General features: G+C 34.4%; 1 protein-coding gene and 1 long non-coding RNA gene across 4 annotated transcripts; both read left to right on the plus strand.

The window, feature by feature from the left end:
- Window positions 1–9199: 9199 nt before the first annotated feature.
- On the plus strand, window positions 9200–12261 carry LOC137836661 (uncharacterized). 3 transcript variants are annotated; one of them, XR_011085326.2, is made up of 3 exons: window positions 9200–9405; window positions 10266–11718; window positions 11924–12261. It is a non-coding gene; the product is annotated as an uncharacterized LOC137836661 (long non-coding RNA). The 3 variants fall into 3 exon arrangements; XR_016520526.1 differs by lacking the exon at window positions 9200–9405 and having other exon boundaries at window positions 9537–10407; window positions 11537–11718; XR_011085325.2 differs by lacking the exon at window positions 9200–9405 and having other exon boundaries at window positions 9424–11718.
- A 3111-nt stretch (window positions 12262–15372) lies between these two features.
- LOC137836352 (alkane hydroxylase MAH1) lies at window positions 15373–17014 on the plus strand. The gene has a single exon (XM_068645085.2). It carries the CDS (start codon window positions 15394–15396, stop codon window positions 16903–16905), a length of 1512 nt encoding a protein of 503 aa, XP_068501186.1. The 5' UTR covers window positions 15373–15393; the 3' UTR covers window positions 16906–17014.
- The last annotated feature ends 1860 nt before the right edge of the window (window positions 17015–18874 follow it).

Here is an 18874-nt window from a genome sequence, read left to right on the forward strand (position 1 = left end):
AAGGTTATCCTCTACCAAAACTGGTGAAATTTCGCCCAACTTTCTGCAATTTTAATCTGGGTCTGTATTGCGCTGAAAAAATTCACACAAGTACTTTCATATGTTGTTTGCACCCAGGTAAGGAGGCACGTCCATAAACAAATCACAGAAGGAAGTTACGGGAAAGAAAAGCCAGGAGGTTTTGTTTTCGGAGAACCAGTTTTGTTCACTCTTAGTCTGGGACTTACTACGCCTTTCTGCTTGGGTATTTTGGTCTGAAATTTTTACCAGATGTTCGTCACTGTGTCTATTGCGTTTTGGCTGAGATTTCAGCTCCAAATTCGTCCCACAAGATAGGTAATAAATTTTTTATTCATCACTGCGAGGGTTTAAAGGAAGGTTCGTTTGTGTGTGAAACTGTTTCATTCTTTTCGTGGGTGAATACTCATCCGTTTGGCCCGAAATTTGTCGCGTTTTGTCCCAAATCCAGTGGAGATTCTTACGTGGAATTTCAGGAAAAAACTATTTCGCGAGAATATTTCAGAAATTTTGTGCAAATCAAAGGCTATCCTCTACCAAAACTTGTGAAATTTCGTCCAACTTTCTGCAATTTTATTTTGGGTGCGTATTACGCTGAAAAAATTCACAAAAGTACTTTCATATGTTGTTTGCACCCAGGTAAGGAGGCACGTCCATTAAGAAATCACAGAAGGAAGATACGGGGAAGAAAAGCCAGGACGTTTTGTTTACGGAAAATCAGTTTTGTTCACTCTCGGTCTGGGACTTACTACGCCTTTATCATTGGGTATTTTGGTCTGAAATTTTTACCAGACGTCTGTCACTACGTCTATTGAGTTTTGGCTGAGACTTGAGCTCCAGATTCGTCCCACAAGATGGCAATAAATCTTTTATTCATCACTGCGAGGGCTTAAAGGAAGGTTCGTTTGTGTGTGAAACTGTTTGATTCTTTTCGTGGGTGAATACTCATCCGTTTGGCCTGAAATTTGTCGCGTTTTGTCCCAAATTCAGTGGAGATTCTTACGTGGAATTTCAGGAAAAAACTATATCGGGAGAATATTTCAGAAATTTTGTGCAAATCAAAGGCTATCCTCTACCAAAACTTGTGAAATTTCGCCCAACTTTCTGCAATTTTATTCTGGGTCCGTATTGCGCTGAAAAAATTCACAAAACTACTTTCATATGTTGTTTGCACCAAGGTAAGGAGGCACGTCCATTAACAAATCACAGAAGGAAGATACGGGGAAGAAAAGTCAGGACGTTTTGTTTACGGAAAACCAGTTTTGTTCACTCTCGATCTGGGACTTACTACGCCTTAATCCTTGGGTATTTTTGTCTGAAATTTTTACCAGACGTTCGTCACTGTGTCTATTGAGTTTTGGGTGAGACTTGAGCTCCAGATTCGTCCCACAAGATAGGCAATAAATTTTTTATTCATCACTGCCAGGGCTGAAATGAAGGTTCGTTTGTGTGTGAAACTGTTTGATTCTTTTCGTGGGTGAATACTCATCCGTTTAACCCGAAATTTGTCGCGTTTTGTCCCAAATTCAGTGGAGATTCTTACGTGGAATTTCAGGAAAAAAACTATTTCAGGAGATTTTTTCAGAAATTTTGTGCAAACTAAAGGCTATCCTCTACCAAAACTTGTGAAATTTCGCTCAACTTTCTGCAATTTTATTATGGGTCTGTATTGCACTGAAAAAAATTCTTACAAGTACTTTCATATGTTTTTTGCACCCAGGTAAGGCGGCACGTCCATAAACAAATCACAAAAGGAAGATGCGGGGAAGAAAAGCTTGGACGTTTTGTTTTCGGAAAACCAATTTTGTTCACTCTCGGTCTGGGACTTATTACGCCTTACTCCTTGGGTATTTTTGTCTGAAATTTTTACCAGACGTTCATCACTGTGTCTATTGAGTTTTTGCTGAGACTTGAGCTCCAGATTCGTTCCAAGAGATTGTCAATAAATTTTTTATTAATCACTGCCTCGGCTGAAAGGAAGGTTCGTCTGTGTGTGAAACTGTTTGATTTTTTTCATGGGTGAATACTCATCCGTTTGACCCGAAATTTGTCGCATTTTATCCTAAATTCAGTGGAGATTCTTATGTGGAATTTCAGGAAAAAACTATTACGGGAGAATTTTTCAGAAATTTTGTGCAAACCAAAGGCTATCTATCCTCTACAAAAACTTGTGAAATTTTGCCCAACTTTCTGCAATTTTATTCTGGGTCCGTATTGCACTGAAAAATTCACACAAGTACTTTCATATGTCGTTTGCACCCAGTTAAGGAGGCACGTCCATAAACAAATCACAGAAGGAAGATACAGGAAAGAAAAGCCAGGACGTTTTGTTTTCGAAAAACCAGTTTTGTTCACTCTTGATCTGGGACTTACTACGCCTTAATCCTTGGGTATTTTGTCTGAAATTTTTACCAGACGTTCGTCACTGTGTCTATTGAGTTTTGGCTAAGACTTGAGCTCCAGATTCGTCCCACAAGATTGGCAATAAATTTTTTATTGATCACTGCCAGGGCTGAAATGAAGGTTCGTTTGCGTGTGAAACTGTTTGATTCTTTTCGTGGGTGAATACTAATCCGTTAGGCCCGAAATTTGTCGCGTTTTTTCCTAAATTCAGTGGAGATTCTGACGTGGAGTTTCAGGAAAAAACTATTTCGGGAGATTGTTTCAGAATTTTTGTGCAAACCAAAGGCTATCCTCTACCAAAACTTGTGAAATTTCGCTCAACTTTCTGCAATTTTATTCTGGGTCCGTATTGCGCTGAGAAAATTCACACAAGTACTTTCATATGTTTTTTGCACCCAGGTAAGGAGGCACGTCCATAAACAAATCACAGAAGCAAGATACAGGGAAGAAAGTCAGGACGTTTTGTTTTCGGAAAACTAGTTTTATTCACACTCGGTCTGGGACTTACTACGCCTTACTCCTTCGGTATTTTGGTTTGAAATTTTTACCAGAGGTTCGTCACTTTGTCTATTAAGTTTTGGCTGAGACTTGACCTCCAGATTCGTCCCTCAAGATTTGCAAGAAATTTTTTATTCACCACTGCTAGAGCTGAAAAGAAGCTTCGTTTCTGTGTGAAACTGTTTGATTCTATTTCTGGGTGAATACTCATTCGTTTGACCCGAAATTGGTCGGGTTTTATCCCAAATTCAACGGCTATTTTTACGTGGAATTTCGGGAAAAAACTATTTCTGGAGAATTTTTCAGAAATTTTGTGCAAACCAAAGGCTATCCTCTACCAAAACTGGTGAAATTTCCCCCAACTTTCTGCAATTTTATTCTGGGTCTGTATTGCGCTGAAAAAATTCACACAAGTAATTTCATATGTTTTTTGCACCCAGGTAAGGAGGCACGTCCATAAACAAATCACAGAAGGAAGATACGGGGAAGAAAAGCCAGGACGTTTTGTTTTCGAAAAACCATTTTTGTTCACTCTCGGTCTGGGACTCACTACGCCTTCGTCCTTGGGTATTTTATCAGAAATTTTTACCAGGCGTTCGTCACTGTGTGTATTGAGTTTTGGCTGAGACTTGAGCTACAAATTCGTCCCACAAGATTTGCAATAAATTTTTAATTCATCACTGCCAGGGCTGAAATGAAGGTTCGTTTGTGTGTGAAACTGTTTGATTCTTTTCGTGGGTGAATACTCATCCGTTTGACCCGAAATTTGTCGCGTTTTGTCCCAAATTCAGTGGAGATTCTTACGTGGAATTTCAGGAAAAAACTATTTCAGGAGAATTTTTCAGAAATTTTATGCAAACCAAAGGCTATCCTCTACCAAAACTGGTAAAATTTTCCCAACTTTCTGCAATTTTATTCTGGATCCGTATTGCGCTGAAAAAATTCACACAGGTACTTTCATATGTTGTTTGCAACCAGGTAAGGAGGCACGTCCATAAACAAATCACAGAAGGAAGATACGGGGAAGAAAAGCCAGGACGTTTTGTTTTCTGAAAACCAGTTTTGTTCACTCTCGGTCTGGGACTTACAACGCCTTCGTCCTTGGGTATTTTGGTCTGAAATTTTTACCAGATGTTCGTCTCTGTGTCTATTGAGGTTTAGCTGAGACTTGAGCTCCATATTCGTCCCACAAGATTGGCAATAATTTTTTAATAAACCACTGCAAGGGCTGAAAGGAAGGTTCGTTTGTGTGTGAAACTGTTTTATTCTTTTCGTGGGTGAATACCCATCCGTTTGACCCGAAATTTGTCGCGTTTTGTCCCAAATTCAGTGGAGATTCTTACGTGGAATTTCAGGAAAAAACTACTATTTCAGGAGAATTTTCCAAAATTTTTTTGCAAACCAAAGCCTATCCTCTACCAAAACTGGTGAAATTTTGCCCAACTTTCTGCAATTTTATTATGGGTCTGTATTGCGCTGAAAAAATTCACACAAGTACTTTCATATGTTGTTTGCACCCAAATAAGGAGTCACGTCCATAAAGAAATCACAGAAGGAAGATACGGGGAAGAAAAGCCAGGACGTTTTGTTTTCGAAAAACCAGTTTTGTTCACTCTCAGTCTGGGACTCACTACACCTTCGTCCTTGCGTATTTTGGTCTGAAATTTTTACCAGACGTTCGTCACTGTGTCTATTGACTTTTGGCATAGAGTTGAGCTCCAGATTCGTCCCACAAGATTTGCAATAAATTTTTAATTCATCACTGCCAGAACTGAAAGGAAGGTTTGTTTGTGTGTGAAACTGTTTGATTCTTTTCGTGGGTGAATGCTCATCCGTTTGACCCGAAATTTGTCGCATTTTGTCCCAAATTCAGTGGAGATTCTTACGTTGAATTTCAGAAAACAACTATTTCGGGAGAATTTTTCAGAAATTTTGTGCAAAACCAAAGGATATCCTCTACCAAAACTTGTGAAATTTCGCCCAAATATTCTTCAATTTTATTCTGGGTCCGTATTGCGCTGAAAATATTCCCACAAGTATTTTCATATGTTGTTTGCACCAAGGTAAGGAGGCACGTCCATTAACAAATCAAAGAAGGAAGATACGGGAAAGAAAAGCCAGGACGCTTTGTTTTCAGAAAACAAGTTTTATTCACACTCGGTCTGGGACTTACAACGCCTTCGTCCTTGGGTATTTTGGTTTGAAATTTTTACCAGAGGTTCGTCACTGTGTCTATTGAGTTTTGGCTGAGACTTGAGCTCCAAATTTGTGCCACAGGATTTGCCATAAATTTTTAATTCATCACTGCCAGGGCTGAAATGAAGGTTCGTTTGTGTGTGAAACTGTTTGATTCTTTTCGTGGGTGAATACTCATCCGTTTGACCCGAAATTTGTCGCGTTTTGTCCCAAATTCAGTGGAGATTCTTACGTGGAATTTCAGGAAAAAACTACTACAAGTACTTTCATATGTTGTTTGCACCCAAATAAGGAGTCACCTCTATAAACAAATCACAGAGGGAAGATACGGTGAAAAAAGCCAGGACGTTTTGTTTTCGAAAAACCAGTTTTGTTCACTCTCGGTCTGGGACTCACTACGCCTTCGTCCTTGGGTATTTTTGTCTGAAATTTTTCGCAGATGTTCGTCACTGTGTCTATTGAGTTTTGGCGTAGGCTTGAGCTCCAGATTCGTCCCACAAGATTTGCAATAAATTTTTAATTCAGCACTGCTAGGGCTGAAAGGAAGGTTTGTTTGTGTGTGAAACTGTTTGATTCTTTTCGTGGGTGAATGCTCATCCGTTTGACCCGGAATTTGTCGCGTTTTGTCCCAAATTCCGTGGAGATTGTTATGTGGAATTTGAGGAAAAAACTATTTCGGGAGAATTTTTCACAAATTTTATGCAAACCAAAGACTATCCTCTACCAAAAATGGTGAAATTTCGCCTAACTTTCTGCAATTTTATTCTGGGTTCGTATTGCTCTGAAAAAATTCACGCAAGTACTTTCGTATGTTGTTTGCACCCAGGTAAGGAGGCACATCCATAAAAAAATCACAGAAGGAAGATATGGGGAAGAAAAGCCAGGACGTTTTGTTTTCGAAAAACCAGTTTTGTTCACTCTCGGTTTGGGACTTACTACTCCTTCGTCCTTCGGTATTATGGTCTGAAATTTTTACCAGATGTTCGTCACTGTGTCTATTGAGGTTTTGCTGAGACTTGAGCTCCATATTCGTCCCACAAGATTGGCAATAATTTTTTAATAAACCACTGCAAGGGCTGACAGGAAGGTTCGTTTGTGTGTTAAGCTGTTCGATTCTTTTCGTGGGTGAATACTCATACGTTTGACCCGAAACTTGTCACGTTTAGTCCCAAATACAGTGGATATTCTTACGTGGAATTTCAGGAAAAAACTCTTTCGGGAGAATTTTTCAGAAATTTTGTTCAAACCAAATGTTATCCTCTACCAAAACTTATGAAATTTCGCCCAACTTTCTGCAATTTTATTCTGGGTCTGTATTGCGCTGAAAAAATTCACTCAAGTACTTTCATATGTTGTTTCCACCCAGGTAAGAAGACACGTCCATAAACAAATCACAGAAGGAAGTTACGGGGAAGAAAAGCCAGGACGTTTTGTTTTCCGAGAACCAGTTATGTTTACTCTCAGCTGGGACTTACTACGCCTTTCTGCTTGGGTATTTTGGTCTGAAATTTTTACCAGACGTTCGTCACTGTGTCTATTGAGTTTTGGCTGAGACTTGAGCTCCAAATTCGTCCCACAAGATAGGCAATAAATTTTTTATTCATCACTGCCATGACTGAAAGGAAGGTTCGTTTGTGTGTGAAACTGTTTGATTCTTTTCGTGGGTGAATACTCATCCGTTTGACCCAAAATTTGTCGCGTTTCGTCCCTAACTCAGTGGAGATTCTTACGTGGAAGTTCAGGAAAAAACTATTTCGGGAGAATTTTTCAGAATTTTTGTGCAAACCAAGGGCTATCCTCTACCAAAACTTGTGAAATTTCGTCCAACTTTCAGCAATTTTATTCTGGGTCCGTATTGCGCTGAAAAAATTCAAACAAGTACTTTCATATGTTGCTTGCACCCAGGTAAGGAGGCACGTCCATAAAAAAATCACAGAAGCATGATACGGGAACGAAAAGCCAGGACGTTTTGTTTTCAAAAAACCAATTTTGTTCACTCTCGGTCTGGGACTTACTACACCTTACTCCTTGGGTATTTTGGTCTAAAATTTTTACCAGACGTTCGTCACTATGTCTATTGAGTTTTGGCTGAGACTTAAGCTCCAGATTCGTCTCATAAGATTGGCAATAAATTTTTTATTCATAACTGCCAGGTCTGAAAGGAAGGTTCGTTTGTGTGTGAAACTGTTTGATTCTATTCGCTGGTGAATACTCATCCGTTTGGTCCGAAATTTGTCGCGTTTTGTCCCAAATTCAGTGGAGATTCTTACGTGGCATTTCAGAAAACAACTATTTCGGGAGAATTTTTCAGAAATTTTGTGCAAAACCAAAGGATATCCTCTACCAAAACTTGTGAAATTTCGCCCAAATATTCTTCAATTTTATTCTGGGTCCGTATTGCGCTGAAAATATTCCCACAAGTATTTTCATATGTTGTTTGCACCCAGGTAAGGAGGCACGTCCATTAACAAATCACAGAAGGAAGATACGGGAAAGAAAAGTCAGGACGCTTTGTTTTCAGAAAACTAGTTTTATTCACACTCGGTCTGGGACTTACTACGCCTTACTCCTTCGGTATTTTGGTTTGCAATTTTTACCAGAGGTTCGTCACTTTGTCTATTGAGTTTTGGCTGAGACTTGAGCTCCAGATTCGTCCTCCAAGATATGCAATAAATTTTTTATTCACCACTGCTAGAGCTGAACAGAAGCTTCGTTTCTGTGTGAAACTGTTTGATTCTATTTCTGGGTGAATACTCATTCGTTTGACCTGAAATTGGTCACGTTTTGTCCCAAATTCAACGGATATTTTTACGTGGAATTTCCAGAAAAAACTATTTTGGGAGAATTTTTCAGAAATTTTGTGCAAACCAAAGGCTATCCTCTACCAAAACTGGTGAAATTTCGCCCAACTTTCTGCAATTTTATTTTGGGTCTGTATTGCGCTGAAAAAATTCAAACAAGTAATTTCATATGTTGTTTGCACCCAGGTAAGGAGGCACACCCATAAACAAATTACAGAAGGAAGATACGGGGAAGAAAAGCCAGGACGTTTTGTTTTCGGAAAACGAGTTTTGTTCACTCTCGGTTTGGGACTTACTACGCCTTACTCCTTGGGTATTTTGGTCTGAAATTTTTACCATACATTCGTCACTGTGTCTATTGAGTTTTGGCTGAGACTTGAGCTCCAGATTCGTCTCACAAGATTGGCAATAAATTTTTTATTCATCAGTGACATGGCTGAAAGGAAGGTTCGTTTGTGTGTGAAACTGTTTGATTCTTTTCGTGGGTGAATACTCATCCGTTTAACCCGAAATTTGTTGCGTTTTGTCCCAAATTCAGTGGAGATTCTTACGTGGAATTTCAGGAAAAAAACTATTTCGGGAGAATTTTTCAAAAATTTTGTGTAAACTAAAGGCTATCCTCTACCAAAACTTGTGAAATTTCGCTTAACTTTCTGCAATTTTATTATGGGTCCGTATTGCGCTGAAAAAATTCACACAAGTACTTTCATATGTTGTTTGCACTCAGGTAAGGAGGCACATCCATAACCAAATCACAAAAGGTGATGAGAATGAAAAATACATGAAGATGACCAAGGATGCTATACTCTAAAGGTATTCTCAACAAGCAATTACAGAGGCCATCAATAAGAGGAATGGTCAAGGACAACAATAGTTGAAGTTCTTCCTAGTAGTCTTCTTTCAAATATGAGGCCCAAGCCCAACATAAGGCCCAAGCTCAAGTCATAACTCAAAGAACTACTAGGAGCAAGGGCACAAGCATTAAATAAATGAGCATCACCACTCTTGTATAGTTGTAGGAGGTGTGGATATTAAAATAGGAGTGGGAATGTACAAAATAAAGTCACATTGTCCATGTGACTTAGGGGGATGGTGTAGGAGTAGTTTAAGAGGTTCCAAAATAGAAAAAAAAGGTCACACCTTCCATGTGACTCAAGTTTGGCTCCAAATTTGAATTAGATTTAGAGGGAAATTTGAATTTGATTAGCTTTTCATTTCAGCACCTCTAAGGCTATAAATAGAGGTGCTTGCTCTTGTAAAATTCAGATTTGAAAATAGAGTAAAGTTACTATGCTCAATTTGTGAGTGATTGTGAGACTAGTTCTCCTCTTCCTTGTCTTATCTTGTGATGCATTGGGAGCATTCAAGTGGCGGCAAATCTGCACTTATCTTGGAACATTCATCATCCAAGTGGCGTGTCCATTTCCCAAACCAAGCTTCAACCACATAAGTTTCATCTTCCTTCATCTTGTTTCTTCAATTTCAATCGGTAGATTCATTTCTTCTTTCAATTCTGTCCAGTTTTTGCAATTACACATTTCAATTGTTTTTCTATTTGTGTTCTTGTTTTGTTCTTGCTTTCCTTTCAATTCCGCCAAGTGTTTGTGATATTGACATGGCACTCATACCACCACTTCATCAAGCAACATCACCACAGTCTCCACCACCATCCTCATTGATACTGTTATTATTACCTCTATTATCAACATCCCTATTATTATTACCTCTATTATCAACATCAAGTACTACCATAGACAATGTCTTCATTGTTGTCATCAATGCCAACATCACTGCTACTAGATTTACTATAATAATTACTATTATTACTCCTCATCTTTCCCACCTTAGTTGTTATCAACACTTTCACTGCTATAAACACAACTATTTAAACATTATAGAAGATTTTAATCTAATCTACTTTAAAGCTAAAAAAGTGGGGATAACTAAAAAAACTTGAAATAGAACCCCTACAGGTTGAGGCAACGCTACAATCGCTTCAATTTTTATATATCATTTACTAGGTGACATTGAATGAAAGTAGTGGGTTAGCATAAGCCTAAATGGAATTAATTAAAGAACATATATTTCTATTTCTAAGGATAGTATCTTAAAGATCAGTTCCAACCCCTCAGCCTAATGCACTTAGGCAAAAAACAATTCCACACCCAAACATACATTTGCACAGAAAATAGGGATACCCCAACTAAATCATTCACTGAACATAAGTCCCGGAAACTAACCTTGCTATAACATTTACATATTGCAAAAACAAAAATTGCTTCTTATGTAGAAAGGAATGGCAATCAACATATATAACCACCTAATAAGAAGAAAAACAACTTGGTCCAGGAATGAGAGCGTTGTCGGAATCCAAATGGCGAAGACAGGGGAAAGATTGCTCACATCCAAAAACTGGATGTTCGATCATAAGATGAGTCAGAAGTTCAAAATTAGTCGTGCATCTATTTCAATTTGTCTGCCACTTCAACAGGTTCCAATTCTCCACAATATCTTTCTACCTTTTCGATTACCATTTTCTTATTTGCAAACGTTAACCCTATAATTGTCATTTTCCAAACAAGAGCAGCACATGTTATACTTAAAGGAGGATGGTTCTTATTTCATGCTACTACAGTTTCTGACAAAAAAAAAATGAACTTAAACTTAATAAGAAATCATTGGAACTAAATGATCCAAAATATGAAGTTATGGGTTTTGAGTGGAGGAAAGATGAATGGAAACTGAAGTGGACATTAAGGACATTCTGTATCTAAGGAACTTGTAATTGAAATTTAAAAGTATTTTTAAACCACTTTTTTCTTTATTAAAAAGCTCTTGTGATGTTCCATCAAGATATTTAAACATTAAAAGAAGTTTTATGGAGTTCAATCAAGACTGAGTTTTCAGAAAAATAGTAACAGAAATAGCTTGAATATTGTTCAGAATATGAGTGTTAAGCTGCCAAACCCTCATGAAGTTCTTTGGTGACAACCAAACTGCTATGCATAATGAACCTAAACTGAGACAATTTCAGTAATATTTTTAAAACAGGGTCTAATGTGTAAGGCCATGCATCCATCCATTTTAGTGTTCACCCACACAACCTTGTAATGGTCCAATTTTAGTTTCCTTAATATTCTGATCTTGAGACTCAAATTCATATTTTCAACTTTTTCCTGCTGAGACTGATCTCATAGTTTTCTGTTTGTATTCAAGAGTACTATGATTCAATATCTTGAAAAAAGAGAAGCAAATAAATGTAACACTACTGCCCATTAGAAAAACAACTTTATACTCAATTGGTTCAGTAGTGTGAGTTATTGAAAACCTTCTGCTACTTGTGTTCAATTCCTACCATTAGAAAGAAAATCACATTTAGCCCTCAGTAAGATAAAACACAACTTGAGATATTTTATAAATTATTTGATTCATACACTGCTAGTTAGTTCATTTAATGCATGAGTTCAACTAAATAATATAAATACCTGGGATTAGAAATATCTTAATTTTAATTACTAATTTAAAGCATCTTTTATACGATACTTTGGCAATATGATTGTAGTGTTTCTCATATAATTAACAAATATTTCAACATTGAAATTCAGCCTTTTCTTTTATAGATATAAAGTGAGTTTGGTTCTGGTGACATGCCTTCTGCTTTTGGACTTACTCAGTTGTGAAATAGTGATCGATGGTTGTGACTTGAATATTCAGAAAGTGGATGTGGACACTAAAAATTGTGAAGTGCATGAAGTTCTAGCATGTGGCGTTTGTTCTCTAAAGATTACTCTGTAGTTGGAAGGTATGGTTCCATCCATCACCATCCTGTAGCTTGGTATTCCACAAAATTGATTTTTCTTGTCCACACTCATCCATCTTTCTTCTTGATCCATGCTTGGTGCGTTAAATTAATAAAGTTTGTGACAAAGAAAACAAACTTAATAGAATGCAGTTATTCACACCAGTTCAGTTTTCATGTTCTTGATTATTTTTGAATGAAAATACAGGTTCATGATATATTGAAAAGGCTGTCCATGATAAAATGAAGCTAGGGGTATTGTCTGGAGACAAGATGAAAGGAAATGACTGAGAACATTGGGTACATTAAGAATGGCTTCTTCTGAATTCTGTTTCCAAGGAACTTGTATTGAATATAAACTAGTTTTATTTTCCTTTTCCTTTTACAGCTATGCTTTTGGTTTACTTTTAGATAAGACATTAAACAAATAGTGATCACTCTTCATTCTGAGATATCCTGCCATTGGAAAAACATGGAAGTTATTATTATGTTGGCATGAGTGGTGTAGGAGGAATTCACGTCTAAATATTCACTTGGTTATACCTATGTGGTCCATGCTTTTACCTGCCTTTAAAAAGATTAACATTCTCTGAATTCATAACAAATGAAGAAATTGAGGATTTTAATTCTAGCGAAGGAAGTATGTTGAAGAGCTTATTGGAAGTGTATTTGAGCTTATGACTCGTATAATCTCTATTATTTCAATAAGCTTCTTAGATAACCTTTTTCCAAAAAACTCCTTTTAGCTTATTCCTTTAAGTTTAATGATCAAATTTAGAGAACAAACTCTAATTGATAATAACTTAAAAGTTGTTTTCATGAACACATACTTAAACTACCTTTTCCACACTCACTACAAGAAAATCATCAAATAGACTATGCTATGCTTCTTACAGTACTTCTTCCATCCAAGACTATGTTGCAGACACCCCTCTTCACATATTACCAACATCCTACCATATTTAGAGACAAAAATTAAATTAAAAATTATTTTACAAGATAAAAAAATTATTAATTTTTAAGTTAGTTTCTATTATTAATAAATAGTTTCAAAATTGACATCTAATTAATTATCAAGTTTTTTTTACCAAATTTAGAATCTAAACAATTGGTAGTTAAAATCTTGGTAGCTAATTATATACTAATTTAAAAATTATTTATCAATAATAGAAACTAATTTAAAAATCAATAATTTTTTAGTCTTTAAAATAATCTCTAATTTAATTATATAACAACTAATTATTTTTGGTATCTAAAATTGATTTTTATTTAGTGATTTTTCTGTAGTGTACGTAACCTTTAAAATATTAAATTTAAAAATAAATATATATGATAAAGGATAAGTTTAAAATTAAATAATATGAAAAAAATTAAAATAATAATATAATTATATAAAAAATATGGATTTTTAATATATGATTACCCTTTGTGGAAATGCGAATCTCAAATGTTCAAAAATGTGTGGAAGACAATGTGTCTTTTCTTTGAATTTATAGGGAACTTAACAATGTCCAGTTAGATGCATCTGCCTTGAGAGAATAAATTGGAAATATTTCTTTTTTAATTAAATAATCTTATATATAGAATTTAAACTCAAGAGTGAAGTATTTATCTATGGCTTTAGTGTTGAATAAAAATATAGAAACATTACTAAAAGATTATTAAAAATAAAAATAAATTAAATTATTTTAGAGATTAAAAAATATTAATTTTTAAATTATTTTATATATTATTGATAAATAGTTTTTATTATTAATAATTATTAGAGTTTAGAATTTTAAATAAAAAAGGAAAGAGAAATGTCATGAGAAAAGGAAGTAAAGGGCAAAATTGTCCTTTTCATCTTCTATGAAGGTGCAGTAGCAAGCATGAAGGTGGTGCATGAAGAAATTGCCTTTTTTCTTAACTCTCTATTTTAAAAGCTGGTCGTAGAATACAATGAGATGGAAACATAGAAGAAAATATTAAATTAAATGTATTTACAAATGAATTTAACATCATCCAACCCAATATCTTAAAACATTAAACGTGGCATTTATTTCATTGATATTTTGTCAAAACGTGTATGTTATATACTCTATGATATGTAAGCAAAAAATATAAATAAAAATTAGATATTAAATGAGTGTTTTAATTTTATTTATTAACCTTCAAAAAGCATGTTGTTAACAGATTTATATCATTTTCAAAATGTCATTTTCTATATAACATTATCTATCTTTTTCTCTCTACTGTTTCCATGATTTGAAGATGAAAAAGATGGATTTGATTTGAAAGAGAAAATTTGTGAATATATGTGTGTGATTAATAAAATTATTTTTTTAATTGATGAAATTATAAAATTTTAAAACAATAAAAAAAACAGAAATTGGTGTAAAAATTAAATGATAAACTTAAAATGAATGATGATAAGTTATTTATATACCTAAATCCTAAACCCTATATCTAAGAACACTATTTCTTTTGTGTACATTCACTACAAGAAAATCATAAAATAGAAACAATACCAAAATAATTAGTTGCAATAGTAACTAAATGAGAGACCATTTTAAAAATTAAATTTTTGTTTCTGGCTCATAGGGTTGAGGTTTGCACCCACTTATATACAATGAAAGGTTCTAATCTCTAGTCGATGTGAGATCTCCAACACACCCCCCTCACGCCGAGACTACCAACTCGTGGGACTATATATTATGGGTGGTCCGATAGCGGCCCGATAGCGGGTGGCCTGATAAGCCCAACAAATACTCGCTAGGATAGGCTCGAAATGGCTCTGATACCATATTAAGAAGTGGACTTTAAGCCTAACTCAACCCCATAAAACCAGCTCATAGGGTTGAGGTTTGCACCCACTTATATACAATGAATGACTCTAATTTCTAGTCGACGTGGGATCTCCAAGATGCATTCGATGTGACTTTCTTCTTCTTTCAACACATCTCACATCCGTGCGTGTGAAGTCGAGGATCGCCAAAGTTGTGCATCATTGTTGTCTTAGAAATGTAGTGGTGATCTCTGAGCGTGAGAAGAAAATAGAGTTTGGATTTTGTAAAGGGTTGGGATACTCCTCTTGTATCCCCTTAATTTAAATTAATTCTTTGCTGATCAAAAAAAAAAAAAAACCTAAATCCTAAATTAAAAACTAATTTTTTTTTGGTTTCTAAATTAGTTTCTATTATTGTTAAATAGATCTAAATTGGTATCTAATTAGCAACTAATGTTTTTGGTACCAATTTAGAAACTATTTAACAATAATAGAAACTAATTTAGAAACCAATTTATTTTTTGTTTCTAAAATGATATCTAATTTAGTTACTATTACAACTAATTATTTTGGTATCTAAAAACTGGTTTCTATCAATAATTTTAAATAATTTATGTATTTTAAAAATTAGTTTATATTGATTTGTTAGTATGCATTCGATGTGACTTTCTTCTTCTTTCAACACATCTCACATTTTTCTTTGGTTTCACATTTTCATTTACACCTAGAACCCTAGATCCAAACACGCATGTTCGAGAGTTATTATCTAGTACAAAGTATACTTTTCCAACGTCCTTTGAAACTATCATTTCTCTTAAATTTTTTCCTAAACAAGTGATTCTATATAAGATGAGAAAGCATGAAAGATCACAACACAACCAAATAGCTTTTGTTGTGTTGTTGAATAAAGTATAATGGCCATGGTTTGGTATGCAGCAGCAACAAGTGCAGCACTCTTCTGCATCATCTATTTCTTCCATCGGAGACTATCTTGCAGATACCCTCTCTACACTGACTACCCCATCCTTGGAATGCTACCAGAGGTACTCTGCAATCTGTGGCACATCCATGATTTTTCAGCTGAGATGCTGAAATCACATGGGGGCACTGCCGAGTTCATTGGACCTTGGTTTACCAACTTGAACTTTTTGGTCACCAGTGACCCCCTCAACGTTCATCATGTCCTCAGCAAGAATTTCAACAACTACATCAAGGGACCCGAGTTTCGTGAGATTTTTCAGGCTTTTGGAGATGGGATATTCACTACTGATGCAGAAGCATGGAAATACAACAGGGATCTCTTCCATTCCCTCTTCAAACACAGAAGCTTCGAGGTGTTTATGGAAAAAACCATTCGGAAGACGGTGCAGAACAGCCTCCTTCCTATATTGGATCATGTACAACAACAAGGGAGGGTGGTGGATCTTCAAGACCTCTTCAACCGCTTCACTTTCGATAACATTTGTTCCATAGTTCTTGGATATGACTCTAATTGTCTTTCCCTTGACTTTCCAGAAGTTGAAATTGAGAAGGCTTTTAGCCAGGCAGAGGAGTCTATTTTCTACAGACATATAAAGCCAAAGAGTCTCTGGAAGCTGCAAAAATGGCTTCAAATTGGTGGCGAGAGGAAGATGACAGAAGCATGCAAATCGTTTGATCAGTTCATACATGCACTTATAGCGTCTAAGTTGGAAGCACTGAGCAAGTGCAATGAGAATGAAACGGGAGAAGCTAGTGCTGATTTGCTAACAACTCTGATGAGAGAGGGGAAGGAAGAACATGATGCTAGATTTCTAAGGGATGCTATGTTCAATCTTTTTGTGGCTGGGAGAGATGCCATAACTTCAGTTCTCACGTGGTTCTTTTGGCTTGTTGCTACAAACCCTTTGGTGGAAGCCAAGATTCTTGAAGAGATGAAGGAAAAGTTTGGAAGAAATGAAGGGAAAGCAGAAGTTTTAAGTGTGGAAGAAGTGAAAAAACTGGTTTATCTGCATGGTGCTATATGTGAAACACTGAGACTGTTTCCTCCTGTACCTTTCGAACGCAAGCAAGCCCTTGAAGCTGACATGCTTCCTAGTGGTCATGGTGTTGATCCCAGTACAGTGTTACTAATTTCATTGTATGCAATGGGAAGATCTGAGGAAATATGGGGAGAAGATTGCATGGAGTTCAAGCCAGAGAGATGGATCTCAGAGAAAGGAGGTAATGTTCATGTACCATCTTACAAATTCATTGCTTTCAATGCAGGACCAAGAACTTGCTTGGGCAAAGACTTGTCCTTCCTTCAAGTGAAGATTGTAGCAACTGCTATTTTGCAGAATTATCATGTCCAAGTGGTGGAAGGTTACGTTCCTACGCCAAGCCTTTCAGTTGTTCTTCTCATGAAGGATGGTTTCAAGGTTAAGATAACAAAAAGAGAAACTTAATTTGACTTATCTGGGAATTTCTATGTCAGATATGTAGAATATACTATGATGAATCTTATGTGTATCATGTCTACTTTCTCAGTAAAAGAAAATATGAATAAAACAACATTGAAAGGAACAATTCTTGTATCAAAATATATGTTGGTTAATTAACAGTTACTTTACTGATAAACATCCTTGTTGATTTATTCTGTACCAGATTATGTTTGTGTGTAAAAAGAACTTATGTGCAGTGAGATAGTTTTAAGTGTTGAATGATATATAACAAGTAAATGATTCGATTTTGTTCCAATGATGAAGTTAGTGGAGTGTTTTTTCCAAAAAAGGAATCAATCATGTTTTGAACATGGTTATGAGAAAAGCAATAATAATATGTGAAAGCCTTTATCAGCCAACATGTTTCTGTCAAGTAATTTTTTTTATCATAAAATAAAAATTAATATATAAAATTATTTAAGAAATATTTGAACTCCTTCTCTTGTACAAAAATATATCAAAAATGATTTTTTTTACACCCATATCCACCTACACTCCAATAAATACTAATATTTTAATCATTTATAATTTTTTTAATTTTAAAAATTATTTTAACATTTTGCATTTTGATTATATTTTCACTAATTTTTTTTTTCTTTTTTTAGGGTGTCAAAAATATCACCAAGTATTTCCAATAAAATAATAAAATCTAACATGTTGCAAACAAACAAACCCTCAAATCCACATGTGAGCAAAACATGTGGTCAATAAATCACAAAGATATTTTTTTTGTCTTGAGTGACTATTTTACTAAGTTTTGTTTTCAAATAATCTAATTTTAAAGATAAAAAATAATTAATCATTATATTAATTAAATAATAAATTAAATTTTATTTTAAAAATTAAAAATTATTAATATACAAAGTAATTTTTAATATTAATAAAATCTTGATAACTAATTAAATATCAATTTAGAAATTAATTTATAAGTTTTATTAATAATAAAAATTATTTTAAATATCAATATTTTTTACTATATAAAATATAATCTGATTTATAATTAATATAATAATTAATTACATTTTCTTAAATTAATTTTTATTTAATAACTTTCTTATAATATTGAAAAAGTATAAAAAATTTAAATATTCATTGAAAACAAAATTAATGTCCAAGATATTTATTTATATATATGAACAAGATCTAATTAAGTAAAAATTAAATATATTTTTCTGTATAAAAGTTTGTATGTTAGAGATCACTATAACACTTAACATTTCATCCAACTAATCAAAATTAAATATATTAACATCTACACTGATAAAATTAAATATATTTATTATAAATTAACTAAGATAAAATTAGAGTGCATATTTTTTATGCATAGAAAAAAAAGTAAAATTTATTCTGTATCCCAAGCATTATCACTTGTACTTTTTGTATCTTTTCAAATTATATACCCTAGACAAAGACAAATAACACTGCTAAAAAAACCAGCTATTCAATGTTACTTTTAGTGCTACATGATGAACACATAGCAATATCCCACAGACATGTGATTAGGATTTTTCTTTAAACCCAAAGGCTATGTTTGGCTTTTAGTTGGATATTATCTCAAATTTATTAAGAGTAAACTCAATTCTTTTACATGTATGGTTACATCTTAAATAAATTTTATATTGTACTGCGAAATTAAGTTTATAAGATTTAATCCAATTTTTTTTTTCAGTGAAAAAACATTCAACACCAACAAATCATGTATCTGGTATAAAAAAAGTGAATATATCACTTTCAATAAAAAAAAACCTTAAACTTAAAGCAACTAAATATAGTATCTGAGTTTTCTGTGATATATTGTTATTAATTAAAGTATATTCATAATTAATCCGTGGGATAATTAAAATCATAGTATTCATAAAAACACTTGAATACATTAAATATTCTTAATATTTAGATCTTGTAAAAAGATAGTGGGGGACCAACGAAAAGAACA

The sequence above is a fragment of the Phaseolus vulgaris genome, chromosome 4 (genome assembly GCF_051622355.1).
Source record: "Phaseolus vulgaris cultivar YP4 chromosome 4, ASM5162235v1, whole genome shotgun sequence".
Classification (NCBI taxonomy): domain Eukaryota; kingdom Viridiplantae; phylum Streptophyta; class Magnoliopsida; order Fabales; family Fabaceae; genus Phaseolus; species Phaseolus vulgaris.